Source organism: Corvus kubaryi, unplaced genomic scaffold (assembly GCF_017639235.1).
Source record: "Corvus kubaryi isolate FWS band 111438036 unplaced genomic scaffold, C.kubaryi_AGA036_p1.0 138, whole genome shotgun sequence".
In the NCBI taxonomy this organism is placed as follows: domain Eukaryota; kingdom Metazoa; phylum Chordata; class Aves; order Passeriformes; family Corvidae; genus Corvus; species Corvus kubaryi.
Window position 1 is genome coordinate 5,687,940 of NW_024580672.1, and position 16,271 is coordinate 5,704,210.

The 16,271-nt window shown below is 41.5% G+C and overlaps 1 protein-coding gene across 6 annotated transcripts in view; it reads right to left on the reverse strand.

The window, feature by feature from the left end:
* WASHC2C (WASH complex subunit 2C) overlaps positions 1–16,271 on the reverse strand; it is a 37,071-nt gene that overhangs the window by 3,537 nt on the left and 17,263 nt on the right. For 3 of the 6 annotated variants that reach the window (XM_042018814.1, XM_042018811.1, XM_042018812.1), the window contains 13 exons: positions 16,089–16,193; positions 15,070–15,186; positions 13,517–13,680; positions 12,965–13,076; positions 12,034–12,219; positions 10,827–11,015; positions 8,374–8,502; positions 8,065–8,163; positions 5,794–5,910; positions 4,147–4,209; positions 3,253–3,465; positions 918–1,520; positions 115–289 (listed from right to left, as the gene is read on the reverse strand). In XM_042018814.1, coding sequence (XP_041874748.1) covers positions 115–289; positions 918–1,520; positions 3,253–3,465; positions 4,147–4,209; positions 5,794–5,910; positions 8,065–8,163; positions 8,374–8,502; positions 10,827–11,015; positions 12,034–12,219; positions 12,965–13,076; positions 13,517–13,680; positions 15,070–15,186; positions 16,089–16,193 — 2,272 coding nt within the window. The remainder of the gene's footprint in view (positions 1–114; positions 290–917; positions 1,521–3,252; positions 3,466–4,146; positions 4,210–5,793; positions 5,911–8,064; positions 8,164–8,373; positions 8,503–10,826; positions 11,016–12,033; positions 12,220–12,964; positions 13,077–13,516; positions 13,681–15,069; positions 15,187–16,088; positions 16,194–16,271) is intronic. The other 3 variants (XM_042018813.1, XM_042018815.1, XM_042018816.1) reach the window with 3 other exon arrangements.

The following is a 16,271-nucleotide window of genomic DNA, read 5'->3' on the forward strand; positions in this document are numbered from 1 at the left end:
AGAGCAGCTGAAAAGTAAAAGAAAGCAGAGCATTCTAAAACATCTTAAATGAATGCAATTCAGGACAACGTTACAAGACTGGTAGCAAGATTTTTTACTTACACATACACTTACCCATATCATCGTCAAATACGGATTTTTGTTCCACCTTCTTCTTGGGCTTCTTTTCTTTTGGTTTTACAGTTAGATCCGCAAAAATATCAATGTTATCATCAAACAGGTTAGTCTCTGGCATCTTCTCTTTAACTTTGGTCATTGGCTTAATTGCCTCAGTAGCAAATATATCATCCTTGGAGAAAAACAGAAAGATCTCATAAATCCACAACACACTTCAAAAAAATAGTCAAATGATCCATACACAGCATCTGAGATGTTTAGAAGACTTGGGCTTCTTGAGTTTATCAGTCAATGGTTGAACTCAGTGATCTGAGAGCTCTTTGCCAACCTAACTGGCAAGAAGTTCAAGACCCTTTTCCTCATGGGAGACTTGGCAGAAGTGTCTTAGTAGTGGATTGTACACAGGTCAAGTACAGCACACAGAGGCCTGTATCAAGTGCCCAGCCCACCAATTTTATTCCTTTTTGAAAGTATTATTTGGCTGCTGGGAATTGAACAGACAGTTAACAGACAAGAACCAAATACCTTATTATTCTGAAAAAGATATGTTGTCACAGCACATTCAGTGCATGCCTGCTCTGTGTTAAGGCTCCACCTTTTAAACCACTGCTGCTAATTAGGGGCTGAACAACCAAAGAAAGGGTTTCCATATCCCAGCAGTGGAGCAGGACTGAGAGTTTACTTCATTCCCTATCCTGAACACCTCATCCTATTCAGCAGCCTCTATTAAACCCAAGTTAGAGGGGTCTGCATATGGCCGTGTGGAAGAAAAAAATCAACATGGCAGGCTCAGACATTACCTCAAAGATATCTTGGGCAGTAGGGTCAACTGCTTGGTGGACAGCAGATTTTACCTCCTTTTTTCCAGTTTTCTGAGAGGTGAAGAGAGAATCTTCCTCTTCCTCCAAAAAAGGCATAGGGTTGCTTTTTGTTGAAGATTTTTGTTGTACAGGCTGGAAGAGATCACTGCTGTCCTGATCACCCAGATCAGGCTTTTTCTCCCTGCCCTTGATGGGTTTGTTAGCCACATTGTCTGGCATTCCCTCCTTCAACTTTGATTGTGCAGCTGGTCTGGATGTTGAGCTGCTTGCAAAAAGGTCTTCAGATTCAAACAGATCATCCCTATTTTCTGTGGATTCTGGAGGAAGGAGTTTGTTTGTCCCAGCAGACAAAACACTGCTGTGAGCTGGTAGTGACAAGCTAGAGAGAAAGCCATTTTCCTTGGACTCTGCTTCAGTAGCAAGAGGCTCCTTTATGTTCACTACTGCTGACGTCTGTTTTGGTAGAGAAAATTGTGCCTCTTTAGTAGTGTCCACCTCCTCACGCCCTTCAGCCTCTAGGGCAGCCAGACGGCGCGCCATTCTGCTAGGGGGTCTGCGCTTTCGTGGAACCTTGATCCTGGTCTGCAAGGAAGGAGGAAAAGCAAAGCAGGATCATACATACGGAAAAAGCCCCACAGGACATTCAAGCTTGGAGCAGTTTGGAGAAAGGTTCAGAAATATAACCCAAGACTTTTGATTTTCTGCCCTTAAGTCATTCCACAGCAGTGGAACTGGTGTACAAAAGCAACAGCACTCGCAAGTAGAGTCACAACAGGTCAGCAAGCCACTCTAGCCCCTTGGCTTTAGGTAATACCTTAGTCAGCCTATTTCCTTGCTAATCTAGGGGCTTTTATACTGCAGTTCAAGCCATGACTAATTATATTTTCCATGCAACTTCATTTTATGCATAGCCTACTGCAGTTAATTGCTGCTTTTAAGGAAGCCCCCTGCAAGTTTCCATTATAGCCTCTCCCCTATCCCACATGGACAGGAGTATTTACATGGGTAGGAAATGGATCACTACAACCTCTTCTTCCCTTTTGTTAATTGCTCCATGCACTGTTCTTTGAAAGGGCGGGCAGAATGCTGGGCAGGTTACTTTGTTCCAGCCTTTGGAAAAAAGTGCATTTAACTGGATATATTTACACTCAAACTTGAAAGGCTGAAGAAGCAATGCTTTGCCAAAATTACAACATCTAACCTGAGCCACAAAAAGCATTCACCATATAGTTACCAAGATGCTTCTTCTCAGATTACTTCTGTAAAGAAACATGCATCATCACTACACTAAAATGAACATTCGAGGTTAAAATTATGCAGCTACAGGCACTCTATTCTTTGCAAGCCTATCTCTTTAAAAGTATCACAACAGAGAGCTTTGTCTGTTGGAACACACTGCTGTTGGAAACAACCATGCCTACATGGTAATGCACCAGGCTGATGAACAAGCTTCAAACCCATTTGTCACTAAGTGGTCATGTCAGCCGTTGTGGTGACGGCTGCTGCATCTTCCCAAGTCACCTCTGCTGCTCATCTAGTAATGAACAGCCTCATCAGCGTTAACAGAAAAAAGAATCAAAGTTAAGATTTTAAGTTATCTTACTCAAATTGCTGCTCTCAGGAAACCCCACAGACTTATAAAATCATAAGCACCTTAGATGAAATCTTAACTACATGGTTGACACTTGCATTTTTTTAAAGAACCACTAAGTCTTTAATTAGAATATACCTTTTGCAGTCCATAGAGTAAAAAGTGTGAGTGAGAAACAAGTGAGTCAGGAGGCAGAGATCTGCCGTGTCAAAAGCTGTAACACTTCTTTTTGTTTTGCTTTGTGTGAAAACAGAAGTTTTCTTTGAAAAAGAATTGAGAGTTTTTATCCACAGAGGAGGTAAAGATCAACCTACAGCAGTGATGTGTTCTGGATAGCTTGTCAAAGCAGCTGCCTGTAACCTATTTTATAGTTAGCCTAGCAAGATGTCTTTTAAATATTTTTTTAGGTTGGTGTCTCCTGGGATAGGACAAGATATTATGCGCTAACATACCTTCAATGAGCAGGGAAATCCAGTATTTGGAAAAGGTGCACATGTACTTTAAAAAGGCACCAGGTATATGCATAAGCCCCTTACAGAGCTAAGTATAGGTGCTAAGCTAAACTTTCTCTTCAGTGATCCACAGAAGTGAGAGGGGATTAGATTTTCACACTCCCATTTAGGTTCAGATAAACCACACTGTTAGCATACCAAAACAAACTCCTGCACGAGGACAGACTGTGTTTTTAATCCCCCTTCCTCTCGTCCTAAATGCCAAGGTTACCTTATTGGTGCTGTGCAAGGTGTCTGCTTGCATGGGCTGATCAAAGCTTACACCAAGTTCTTCATTGCTTCCTGCAGCAGAGAAGGCTTCGCTGTTCTGTACATCCTTGGGCTCATGTAATGGAGTGTCCAGCACTGGTAAGGGGGACTTGACATTGGAGACCTTCGGCATTGCACCAGGTAGTAAGGCTGAAGGGTTAATAGCTAAGTTAGCCTACAAAACAGAGACAACAAAAACATATACACAAAAAGAGATCACATTACTACTGCTCCAGAGCAAGCATGGCTCCAGAGAAGCAGCAAGAACTAGTATATCTGGATATTCAAGTTCTACTTCTAAAGTGCCTGGCTTTTCTCAGACCTAAGAACTTCTGTGTCTCCCAAATGCTCTCACTAAAACTGTGGAGTAGTCAACACTATTATTCTGTTTAAGAGTTTCAGGAACAGCTTGGTCAGGTTATGCCAGACCAAACACCTATGGAGCTCAATATTCTTTCTGAGGACACAATGGCTCTGACTTTGAATGGTACTGTTATATAGACAGTTATTAGTCATTTCGTGTCAGAAAAGGGACATAATGATAGTCTCCCCTAAGAGTCTCTAAGCATACTTAATAGTGCTAAGAACAATAGCAGTTCAAAGAGGAGCCCACCCTCTGCCCTCCAAATATGAGTAAATAGTGCTGCTTAGAGTCAGGACTGAAACAGAAGGAGGAAATAATACTAAACATGCAAGGCAGAAAAAGCAATCCAAAATATGCCATCTGAAAAAAAAAAAAAAATTGCAGGATTAAGGTAAGGAAGCAATAAGATTTGTTTCAGGGAAAGTCATCAGTGAGGCAAGGAAGATTTTCTTTTTTTTTTTTGAAAGTTAAAGTGCCAGTAAAGTTAATTACTTGTAGCTTTCCAATCCGAGATGAAGGCTCTTTGGTTTTAATGGGAACAGGACCTGTAGATTTCTGCACAAAATTACATTGGATTAAACAAGTTGACATGTTGTTATCAACCAGACCATAGTTTTCATTTTAATACATCTTTAGAAAGAAGCTAATTGCTTGCCAATTTCTTTTGAAGATACTTTGTTATCATCACTTTCTACCCTAGAGCTATAGTCACTCAGTTTTCAGTTTCAGTTTCCCACATGCCACAGCACCATCATTATTACCACATTTCATTCACCCTTCCTTCTACCCAATATTATACTTTGCCATGGTACCTTGAGGAACATCCATCTTCTCCAGGTCACTGCCACTAGCCAAATCAAACCAGGACCACTACCTTCTCTCTCCTTGCTTATTCCGTCCCCTAAAATCCTCTGAAGCCATACTGCCAGGCAATGATCTAACTAACTTTTCTCTTTGTGACTGGCTCTAACAGAGGTACAGACTTCAATGAAGCCCACATGGAAGCCAAGAGAGCTTCAAAATTGTTCCACTCAGACTTCAAGGAAAACAGCTTCAGAGAAGTGAGCATTCCTCTAAAAAAAGCAGGCCAGTAGTGCTAGAAAGAGGACTAGGCTCTAAGAGCAAGAGCAGCTGTTTGGGCTGTCAATTCTAGGACTCAAGGAATGGATCAGATGAGCTAAGGTGCTCTTCCCAGGGCTTGCTCTCCAGAAGTTTGTAGTCTGCATGGTTCTGTAAGCTAGGTAATACTGCTGTTGGTATGACTGGGCAGTCAGAGTTCCTTCAGCTAGGTTGAAGTAACTGAAGGTTTGCAAGGGTTGGGACACTAGTTTGAAGGGCTTGATAGCATGACAGAGGAATCCTAGAATCTGAGGAGATTGTTCTCCACTTAATTGCATGTGTTGTTCAGCTGAACCTCAGACAGGCTGAAATCATTCCTATACCAGGCTGTCAGTAGCTACAAAAACTAGGAAGATGAGGCTGGTTCTACGCTTCAAGGAAAACTTTACAATAAGGGAAGACATGCTAATTACTAGCCCTACAGACTTGCTCTGTGCTTGTCAGCTCAGGGGAGAAAAAACAACTCCCACTTCCTACAACAAAAAGCTAATCTACACATGAAAATCTATCAAGCAGTTCTGGTGAGGCACAGGCCAGAACTCAGATCCAGATCACCTCTCCCAGAGACCCTTGATTCTACAAGATTAAGGACAGGAGCCTTGTTTGCTCACCATAAAGTCTCCCAAGATAAGAGTCTCAACTGACGCAGAGTTGTGCTGCATGCCCTGATCTCCTTTCTGAGAAAGGCTACTTTTAAAGATCACATTCACCTCAACAGACTGGCACTTCAGGGAAGAAGAAACAACTAATTTTCAGTCCAGTTGGACCTAAGATGTAGCTCTTCACTGCCACTTCACTTTTTTAAGTGTGTGTACAATGAATAAAACACTGCATCAATAACATTTAAGCTTGCTAGTAAGTGTGCACCTGCTGATAAGCAGAGAAGTTTGGCCACACATTGCCACCTGACAGCCAGTGAATCCAGGCATTAGTTTTCATCTTTCCAAGACACTTACTTAAAACAGGATGATACATCTTTTTCTTTGGATGCTGATCAAGGCACAAGATTTAAGTACTTGCCTCCGTAGTTGCTGCCTTCAGAGTTTCATCTTGCTTAGCACTTAAAGCATTTTCTAGGTTACTGCTCACTGAGGAAGGGCCAACACTGGTCTGAAGAGTTTTCTTCTCAGCCATTTTCTGAAAGCATTATGGGCACAAGTCAACACAATGTAAAAAGCATGGTGTGCAGATACAAAAAAACCCCCAAAAGAACACAAGCAAAAATTTTTAAAATCTTGCTTTTAACTGAACAGAAAACTAGCCACCTATTTTGATTCTGCTGTGCATAGTTGTATTTGGTTTGCATGGCCAGGTTTTGGTAGTGGTGGTGGTGGGGCTACAGGGGTGGCTTTTGTGAGAAACTGGTAGAAGCTTTCTCCATGTCTAGCAGTGCCAACCAAAGATGGATGTGCCGCTGGCCAAGGCAGAGCCAATCAGGAACAGCGGTAACCCCTCTGTTATAATGTATTTAAGGAAAAAAAAAAAAAAGGAAAAGTTATTGCACAGATGTAATTGCAGCCAGAAAAGGGTGGAGTGAGAACACATGAGAGGAACAGCAGACACCAAGGTCAGTGGAGAAGGAGGGAGACGAGACACTCCAAGCACCGGAGCTGAGATTCCCTTGCAGCCTGTGGTACAGACCATGGTGAGGCAGCTGTGCCCCTGCAGCCCATGGAGATCCACGGGGGTACAGAGATCCACTCACACACAGCCTGTGGAGGAGACCCAGGCCAGAGTAGGTGGATACCTGAGAGAAGGCTGTGAACCCGTGGGAGGCCTGGGTCCTGGCAGGGACCTGCAGAACTGTGGGAGAGGAGCTCCCACTGGGGCAGATTTCCTGGTAGGACTTGTGACCCTGTGGGGGACCCATGTTATCACAGGCCATGCCTGAAGGGCTACACCTCATGGAAGAGTGACCCACATTGCAGCAGCTTCTGGAGAACTGGGATGGACTTAGGTTGGGAAAGTTCATGGAGAACTGTGCCTGGTGGGAAGGACCCCCCTCCCTGAGCAGTGGCAGAAACAAGGTGTGATGAACTGACTGCAACCCTCTTTTCCCATCTCCCTGCACCACTGGAGGGAGAAGGTGGAGCTGGGAAGGAGAGAGTGATGGGGGAGAAGGTGTTTTTAAGGTCTTACTTTACTTCTCATTATTCTGCTCTGATTTTGCTAGAAATAAATTCAGTTAATATCTCTAATTCAAGTCTGTTTTGCCCGTGACAGTATTTGGTGAGTGATCTCTCCCAGTCCTTAAACTCATTTATACAACACAGAACTTTGTTATATTTTCTCTCTCCTGTCCAGCTGCAGAGGGGAGTAAGAGGGGGGCTTCGGTGGGTATCTGGTATCCAGGCAAGGTCAACTCACTATAACAACAGGCATTGGCTTTTGGCTCTGCAAGGCAAAGGCCTTCCATTCCTCCATTCCTTTAGTCTACCTCAACCTTTGCTGTTTATGCTAACAATTAATAATGAGAGTTTCAATAAACTTTCAAATGCATGCATATTGCCTCATCAACAAAACAGTGGGGAAAATAAAGGCACAAAGCTTGCTAAGGAACAGTGCTATTTTTGTTTTCAAGCAACCAGGCTCCATATATAGGCTCCCAAGCACTAATTACTTAAAACCACCCTGTCCACAGTCCTCAAAGAAACTGTTTCCAGGAACTATTGACAGTTTTCTAGCCTAACTTCCAGCTATAGACATGAATATAGATTAAAGTAGAAGTTAGTTTCAATTTAATTAAGCTACCTACATTTAAGAATAGCAGTTTAGAATGCATGTTAGGACTTTGACCTCAGATCACCTGTAACACAGTGTAGTTCATTACTGCAGCTACTTGCCCTGTGAAAGCAATCAGGTGACCATGAGGATTTTAATACTGCATCATTACCTCAGATCAAACCAAGCTGCAGAAACTTGAATTACACAACTCATAGAGCAATGCTCATCAGTCATGAATGAAGCACAGGGAAGTCATATTTTCAAGTTAAGCAATTAAACAAAAACTCTACTACTCTGACTTCTGCTCAGGTGCGTCCTCTTACACCTAAGCCAGTCCCAGCGGTACACAAAAATAAATACAATCCAATTCTCTCATCCCAACTTTGGGAGACCCAATGTGTCTGTTTGCTTCCTATGTCTTCAGGGTCACAATGACCATTTCTGTTGTCTCAAAAAGGTTTGAAAAGTCACTTAATTTCTTGTGGGTATACAAATGGAGAAAATCCCTTCCATACGCTTCTTTCCAATCGCTTTTATATACGCCATTTACAGTAGAGAAACAGGTACCGGAATGTTTGTTTTAGCAGTACTGAAGAGATCATCCTCATCATCATCATCCCCAAAAAGTCCTCCTCCAGGTGGTGGCTTCAGGATACGGTTTGCAGACTAAAGAAACAAAAGATAAAGATAAGATGTATCACAGATCCAAAGCACATCTCCTTCAGCCCATGATGCCAGAATATATCTGACATTAGCATTTGGCCCTCCCTGGAAATCAGTGACTTCTAAGCTATGTCCAAACAAGGAATACCAGTAGGCTGAACACTTCAAAGACTGTTTTTAACTAGCAGGTTCAGAGAAGAGCTTTGAACTCACCATTGACTTCTTGGGGCTGGCAAAGAGGTCGACATCTGGATCATTGTCTTTCTGAAGTTTGTGACTGAAGAGGAGCTCTTCGTCTTGAAAGACCCCAGTGCTTTTGGGCCGAGTACTTTTCTCAGAAGCCTGGAAGGAGAGGAGAAAGGTCCACACAATGAGGAACTCCCTCTATAAGGAGGTTATTTGCCTCACGATAAGGCAGGTTACAATTCCCCTAAGGCTACACTACAGCTCTGTAGTGGTAACAAAAATATAACTTTAACTGCTGGTTATGTTTTATTTTGACAAAATTTGCAAAACTTACAATGTAAGTATTTGTATTTACAGTTCAATTTAATAAGACATTCACCACAATATATATGTCTGCTGATCTAAGATCCAGCCGCTACTATTTACCTGTGAAGCTTCCTTCAAAGGGGAAAAAAAAAGTTTTCAGTATGTTGTGACTGTACAGTAAGGTTTATATTAAAAAAGTAAGACTTCTATGCCTTAAAAATTTCAGCTAAGGATGCAGGACATATTAGGAAAAGGAAGAGACTCTCTTAGTTAGCTTCCTAAGCTATCCTTTTCAAAGAAGAAAAAAAAATAGAATAATTTTTTTTTTAACATAAGGCCTTTAAAGCTATTATTGTTGCTAGACTCCTTGTTCTTCTCCTGTGAAAGCAAACACACACCCACAAGGAAGAACAGAACATACTGCCTTTGGAAAGAACTTGTACTTTCAAATTTGCTGGTCTGGGGAAGATTGAAGTTACATGTATCACCTATAAACCCTCCACTACCTGGCAAAGTAACAAGTATCAGCTTCTTGAACACCAAAACCAATGCCTTTTTATGATTGTGGTCATTGTAGGCACCCAGGTCTGGCTTTCAAAGGCCAAGGCCCCACTCAAATGTCCAGGTGAAGGCCCATACCTATATGTTCCATCACCCATCTGTCTCCTGAAACAACTCAAATGCAAGGATGCTTCTTCAGAGCATGACTGAATGTCCAGTATCATGACACCAGACACAAAATCCAGGCAGCAAGAGTCATCATCATAAGAATAAAGCCTGATTCGCCCCATTCCTATCCAAGTCTCCAGGAACCCCATAGGGCAGCCTAAGTTTAATTTCCAGGGCACCATTTTTCATCCATACACCCTCTCATGATTTTTATTACTGTGGGTTTTTTATTACATTCTCAGCCTCTTGTGCACCAGCTTTAATTTTGTATCAAAAGCCAGGTCACATTTTTAGAGCACTAGAACTGCTGTTTATGCCCAGATACATGAAAACCTAATGCACATCTAGAATTATCCACACACAAAACACATATTAAGTTGAAATAAGCAAGAAAAGTAGCAGCACCTTTTAGACTTGCCTATCAAAAAAATGTTAAGTTCATAAACTACCATTCTGATTTTTGCATTTCAGCACCTTAATCACTTTGTGACTACTATATGCTGACAGATGATAGCTTTGAAGGAAAGGTTTGAACGAATTTCTATCTTTCAAATTCATAGGACAGATGTGGCTTCTTTCAATTATCTCCCAGTGTGCTCACCACAAAAAACCAAATGCAGTATTCATTCACAAGTAGTAAACAAGGGCCCAAGCTAACAATCCATTTTAACTCAGAAGCTGCTCTAAACAATGATTTTTCTCCCACAGTCATCTATTTCATTCAGTTCCTAGGGCTTCTGAATAAAGTGTACGTAGCCTTTACGATTGGCAGCTTACTTTACATGGTCACACTAAGATGACAAAACCTTGTGGTACACTGTAGTATATAGTATGTACCTTTTGACACTACCTCAAACTTACAGAAAAAATTTTGGTACATTTGCACCAAGTAGAAACAAGAACACTGCCATGGATTCAAGGATATTGCTGCTGAAAATTCCAAGACCACCTCTTGATGGTATACACTATATCAGAAAAGCCAGACAGTAATAATATGGTAGCTGGAAGCTTGTTAAAAAATGAACACACATACATAAAAAACAGAAGTAAACACAGAATCAAGATAATTATTGCTGAATCTGAGTCTGAAGGCATATATGCAGCAAACAAACTGTACCAGTATAAAAAAATAAAGGGATAAACCACAAGGCTTAAAACTCCACATCCTTCTACTTCCTAGTATCTTTGACCTTGAGGAGTAACTGAAGAGTCAGTTCTGTAAAGCAAAAATCAAGTAGCTGCACCAAAACATCTGTACAGAATTTCTTTTCGTATTAGCATGTAGCAAAATGCTTTCAAGTTAGTGGGACAGGAAAATTTGCAAAGGGATTCAGGATCACAAGGAAGAGCAGGAATAATTTCTCCTCAAGAATCTGGAAGGTTAGAAATTGAGAAACATCAGCCTGCATGACATGAAGAAAGGGAAAGGTAAAAACAAAACCTTGCCTAGAGTAGCAAAGATAGAAATACCATTTCCCAGTGTTCAAGAACTTCCTTACACTCACCGCACCAACATCTTTCTGTGCATTTTTTATGCCATCATCATCTTCCAGTCTCTCCTCTTCTTCCTCCTCAAACAAGCTTAAAACTTTCTTAGCTTGGCTCTTCACATCTTTCTCCAGAGCTGGTGGTGATGTTGCAAACAGATCTGAACTGCCAGCTGGCTCTGAAGATATTACTGCAAAAGGCTCCACCAAAGAAGAAAAAAGTAACATCAGTCTGTTATTTATTTCAGGTTTGCCCAAAAACCCTGCTAAGCTTTCTTGGGTTAAATACCAGCAGTGGCCAGAGTCCATTGCCAACCAGGCAACTGTATTCAACTCATTTTTCCCAAGCAGACAGAATAGCAATATGCAGGTTAGCAAGACACAGTTGATAAAGAAAAGAACACACATTTCAGCTCTGAAAAGAAGACAAATTTCATCCTGTACCCTACCCTGTGGCACTATTGATAAGCAGCTTCCCGCATAAAGTTTTTGCCTCATCTCTATGTCAGGTTGCACCACAAGGCTGCACTAAGCAGCTTTGCCACTGTCACTGAGTTACCTAGCTCACACCACTCGGGATACTTTAGAGTGAACAGCACTACCTGAACCTTACATGTGCTCAGGAAAAGTGCAAAGAGTAAGAACTACAATGGAAATTCATCAGCTGATAATTCCTCAACAATCACTCAGTAAGACTGTGCCCAGGATCAGTTCTGCTGAAGCTTCTGCAATAATACACTCAACAATACATATCAATACTGTTCTGTAACAGTACTGCCCAGCAGAAATTCACAATCCTGAATGCCCTAGCTACCAGAATAACACTTACCACTTTATAAATCATCAGACATTATGGTAAAATAAAGTTACTGGGTGTGAAGAAAAGTCTATACATTATTACAGGCTATGTTTTAAGGGAAAGCTCTGTTCATGTAAATGAAGATTACCCAACCCACTCTGGAGGGAAAAGTGAAACAGATTCTGCCTACCTCCTTCCCCCCAAAACCCTCAATCCCTCTCAAGGACATCAGTTAGGAAACAACTTTTAAATGCCATTTAATCAATTTGCTGTTTGACTGACAAGTGATTTTGCTAAATGGAGACAGAGTTAGCCTTTCCTCCAATCCAGAAAAATATTTCTGTGCCAGAGCAGCACTGTTAGATTGTGGTGTTTTTTAAACTGAATCTTTATCAAACTTCAGATTAATGTAAGGAAATCCCTCACTTTTTCCTTTGTTTGCTGCCCTGCAACATCTGTTCCTTGAGGCACAGGAGCTGCTCCAGGCTCTTCTGAACACCACAATGTATCTTCTACCACGTTAGACTTCAGCGTTCTATCTGGAAGATCTTCCTTTTCCTCCTTTTCTTCTTCATTAAAGGTAGGTGGTGCTTGTGCTGGTTTTACTTTCTCCTGCAAAATTAGGAGAATGTTGGTGACACAGAATTGGTGTTACATATAAAAAGCATATGCTGCTGTGGGATAGCAGTCTCAGTTTGCCTTCTGCAGAGGTCTAGGACACTGGCAACATACTTGACTTTTCCTAATTTCCTCCCATGGGACATTCTGGTTTCTGACTTTTAATTTCTAGTATTATAGGGTTTTGAATCTGATTGAAGCGTGCCAGGAAGCACATGTACAGGAATCCCCACTACAGATACAGCTTAATTAAACCCTTGCATCTCCTGCTCTCAACTCCAAAGCACAACCGGACAGGCAGTACATCATGGGCTAAGCTTGTAAGACAGAGGATGGCATGAGCACACGAAAGGGAGGGCCAGTAAGAAGCTTGTTTACACATCTGAATCAGCTTGGGTAAGGTAACACAAAAGGTGAACCCTGGATACTGAGTCAGCAGTAAGCTGTTTGTTCCTTTTAGTGTTATTTAATGGTTGAGAGCTTTCAAAACATCCTTAGGAAGGGCTTTTAGCATAAACCAAACAAATTTAGGGTAAGTGGTCAAGAAAATTTTGAAGTCTCTATTAGGCTAACAGTATTAAGAGTGTACATGCAAGAGTTCAGCCTTCCCTGTTCCCATTCCCAATTTGCTAGTTACCATTGTGTAAAATGAGTTAGACTTTTATCAGTACCTAACAATGAAGACAGACTGTAAAAAGCCTAGGTGTTCCATGCTAGTTTTAAAAGAACAGGGAGTTACCACTGCAGCCTTAGCAGTTGAAGGAAGTAGCGTTGACTGGGAGCTGAAGAATGATTCTCCATTAATAGCATCATCTTCAAATAACAGTGATGGCTTCTGCAGCTTTCTTTGGCTGCAGCAAGAGAGAGGAGAGAAGAAAGTAGAAGATTCAGTGGCCATGCACTGCATCTGTTTAAAAGCATCACTTAGGACCAGCATTTGCAGCAAGTGTTCCCAGATACAGCACGCGGCTTTCTCACTGTCTCAACAATTCCACCACCCTCTTTCTTGTCTGCAAAGCTTTCTCCAGAAGTGGAGATAAAAAAAGGTAAAGAGGATTTTATATTACAGGCATAGAAATGGAAAGGCCAGTTCAGTGGTGGCAAGGAGAATGACTTACCACAGACACAAAAGAGCCCAGCCCTGCCCTTTCCTACTCACACACCCCTACTTCCTCCTCAACAACAGTACGAGGAACCAACACTTGCAATATGCCTGGGTCCATCTGGTTTTGAAAGGGCTGCTGGGCTGTTCTGAACAAATGCCTCCCCACTCCCCTCCCAGGACTGTCACCTCTCTTTAGTGATTGCAAATAAATCCTCCTCATCCTCTTCCTCAAAGAGGCTTGTTGTCTTCACATCTTTAGCCTGACTGACAGTGCTAGCTGGTTTTGCAGGGTCTTCTTTTCGGCCATCTTCAGAAGGAAGTTTAGCTGGCTTGGCGACATTCCAATGTTCCTTAAAAAGAAGAAACAAGTTTTCTTTTGTGTTGGTCAAAGCCACTTTGCAATCTTCATAAGGAACACTTCATCATCTTGGCAGTCCTTTCATCTCTCTACTAGTTTACTTAACTGCCTGCATTTTAGCCACTGTAATCTGACGTTGCTCAGGCTTCGAAGAAGGCCTGGTCACCGTTTGACACACAGTCTTAATCCAGCAGAACAGGATACACACGCTTTGTTACAGCTGCTCTTGACAACTGAGGTCACAAGAGTAGGGTCACTCAGTAGAACCTGACTGGAGCCACTTAAACAGCAAGTTTGATGTAAGGGAAAAAACAAGAAAAAAAGAAAAAACCAACCACACAAGACACCTCATTACTAGAGTCCTCTACGCTGCACTTCCTTCCTTCACAGTACTTCTCCCCCAGGCACCCACCTCCTCCCACAGCTACCATTTATTCAAGCCTACACACTAAACAAGATACTTATGTCCTGTTTGTTCTGCTATTCCCAGCATTTCAAGTGGTTTTCCCCAGTTTCCCACCTTTGTTTGTCCTGTTTCTGAAAGGGACTACAGGCATGATAAAGTTTGAACTTGGTTTATTCTATATTAAGATAAAAATGCATCTAAAGATATTACGTTGTCGACTAAACAAGCAATTCCAGGACAAGTAATAAAGTCTATGCAACAGAGTAATTTTGAGAGTTAGGAGGACTAAAAAGACTCTGGATCCTATTCATATGAGCTAATTCAGAGATTTTCCAGACAAGTTTTTAATTTACTTAGTGTCTCTGGCTTTCATTTAAGATGAAGGACAATACCTAGTCCATCCCTAGAAGATGGCTGCTCTATGGGAAGCCTTATTATTTATGTATCATTTTCCCATCCCTAGATTTAAAAAAAACCAAAACAGCCAAACAAAACAAACAAACAGGAACAACAAAAAAACCCCACCAAAACTTAAGCAAATAAAAATTTCAATACACAAAACCACATACAAAAGAAACCCACCCCAAAACCCTAAAAAAATAAAATCTCAGCACTTATCTATTCTAGAACTGCTAAACTTTCCTTACAGAATTTAAAGCAGTAAGAACAAACTTATTTTTCCCTTTTAGTGTTTTTAAGTCAGATTTGTTGGCAACAGTCTCCATTTGCTATCAGACTTTCTATATATTACATTGAAAATGCTGATTTTCTTTTCCGCATGACTTCTATTACCTAGATCCTTTAAAAATTTGGATCAAGGATCAGCCTCCTTAGCTGCAAACAAATCAAAGGATTGGGGTAGGCATGGCATGTGGACACAGCAGAGTTGGTCTGTGGTTCCCTTTTCAGAAGTTTTATGCTTTGCTCAGCATAAAGCCTAGTAACCACTTTCAACAAAATCTCACTCCTCAGTACCTCCTCATCACTGCTGAACAATAAGCTGGAGGCTTTCTTGAGAGGCCCTGACTGTTTTGCTCTCTCTTCTGGGGGCTTTTCCTGGTGCTTCTTGGCAGGTCCCACACCAAAGAGATCCTTAAAAAAAAAAAAATTATAAAAAAATCAAAAGCTAAAGCCACAATGAAAAGCTCATTGAGCAGTCATCAGCACATCCACTTCTCATATAAGTAGGATAGAGAAATGGTGTTTCTTGAAGACAGCTTTAAGTTTAACACCATATTCTGGTACAAGGAATTCTACACATGCAGCATTTGATAGACCAGAAGCCTTTATGCACACAGCCTGGTTCTGGCCCACAGATTCTCCACCACAAGACTTGATCAGCAGCCAAAATCCACCATTCAGCAATTCTGTAGCACAGCAGCCAACACAATGGGGCACTGTTTGTAACCCATATAACGAAATGGAGAATGAATCCTATTCTGAGGACAGGCATTAAGCAAGCTGAACTGGGTAAAAAGATTAAAAAAGCACATACTAATTCAAATTTTTTAATGTTTCTTACACAAACTTGTGCTCTGACCTCAGTTTCCATGCTAGCAGTCACAATTCTTACCCAGCGAAGAGTGAGAAAAAAGGAATTCAACAGCCATGACACAAGAGAAGCAAGAAGTCATCCATGTGACAAGTACCACAGGTTTAGGATAAAACAGCTTCTTGCAGCTCATATTTGTTCTACTGCTCAGTGTTCTCTAGTCCTATCAGTCACACAGATAACATCCTTCATATTTAGGTCCAGAGGTGAAATGCACTGACTGCAAACTATGAAGAAGACCCCAAGAACTTGCAAGACTCTCCACTCCCTCCCTCCACCACAGTGCTGTCCACATGCTCAGAACTGCTGCACAATACAAGATCAATTTAGTGCTCCATTTGCAAGCCCAGTGTTGTAAACTTCTGAATATTTCCTGATGCATTTGCAACAGCCTGTGCAGGTGGGTTCCCACACAAAGGGAGTATTGGGAAATGGTACATACCTCTTCATCATCATCAAACAAGGAAAGTGGAGCTTTTGTCATGGACTTGCTGGTGGGGAGAGATGTAGCTTTGGACTTCACAGGTTTACTTGATGAAAACAAATCCTGTGCAAACCAAAGAAATGTCACTTTGCAAAGCAAGGCTATACATTTAAGAACTCTAAAGGGGTCATTCATGTTTTT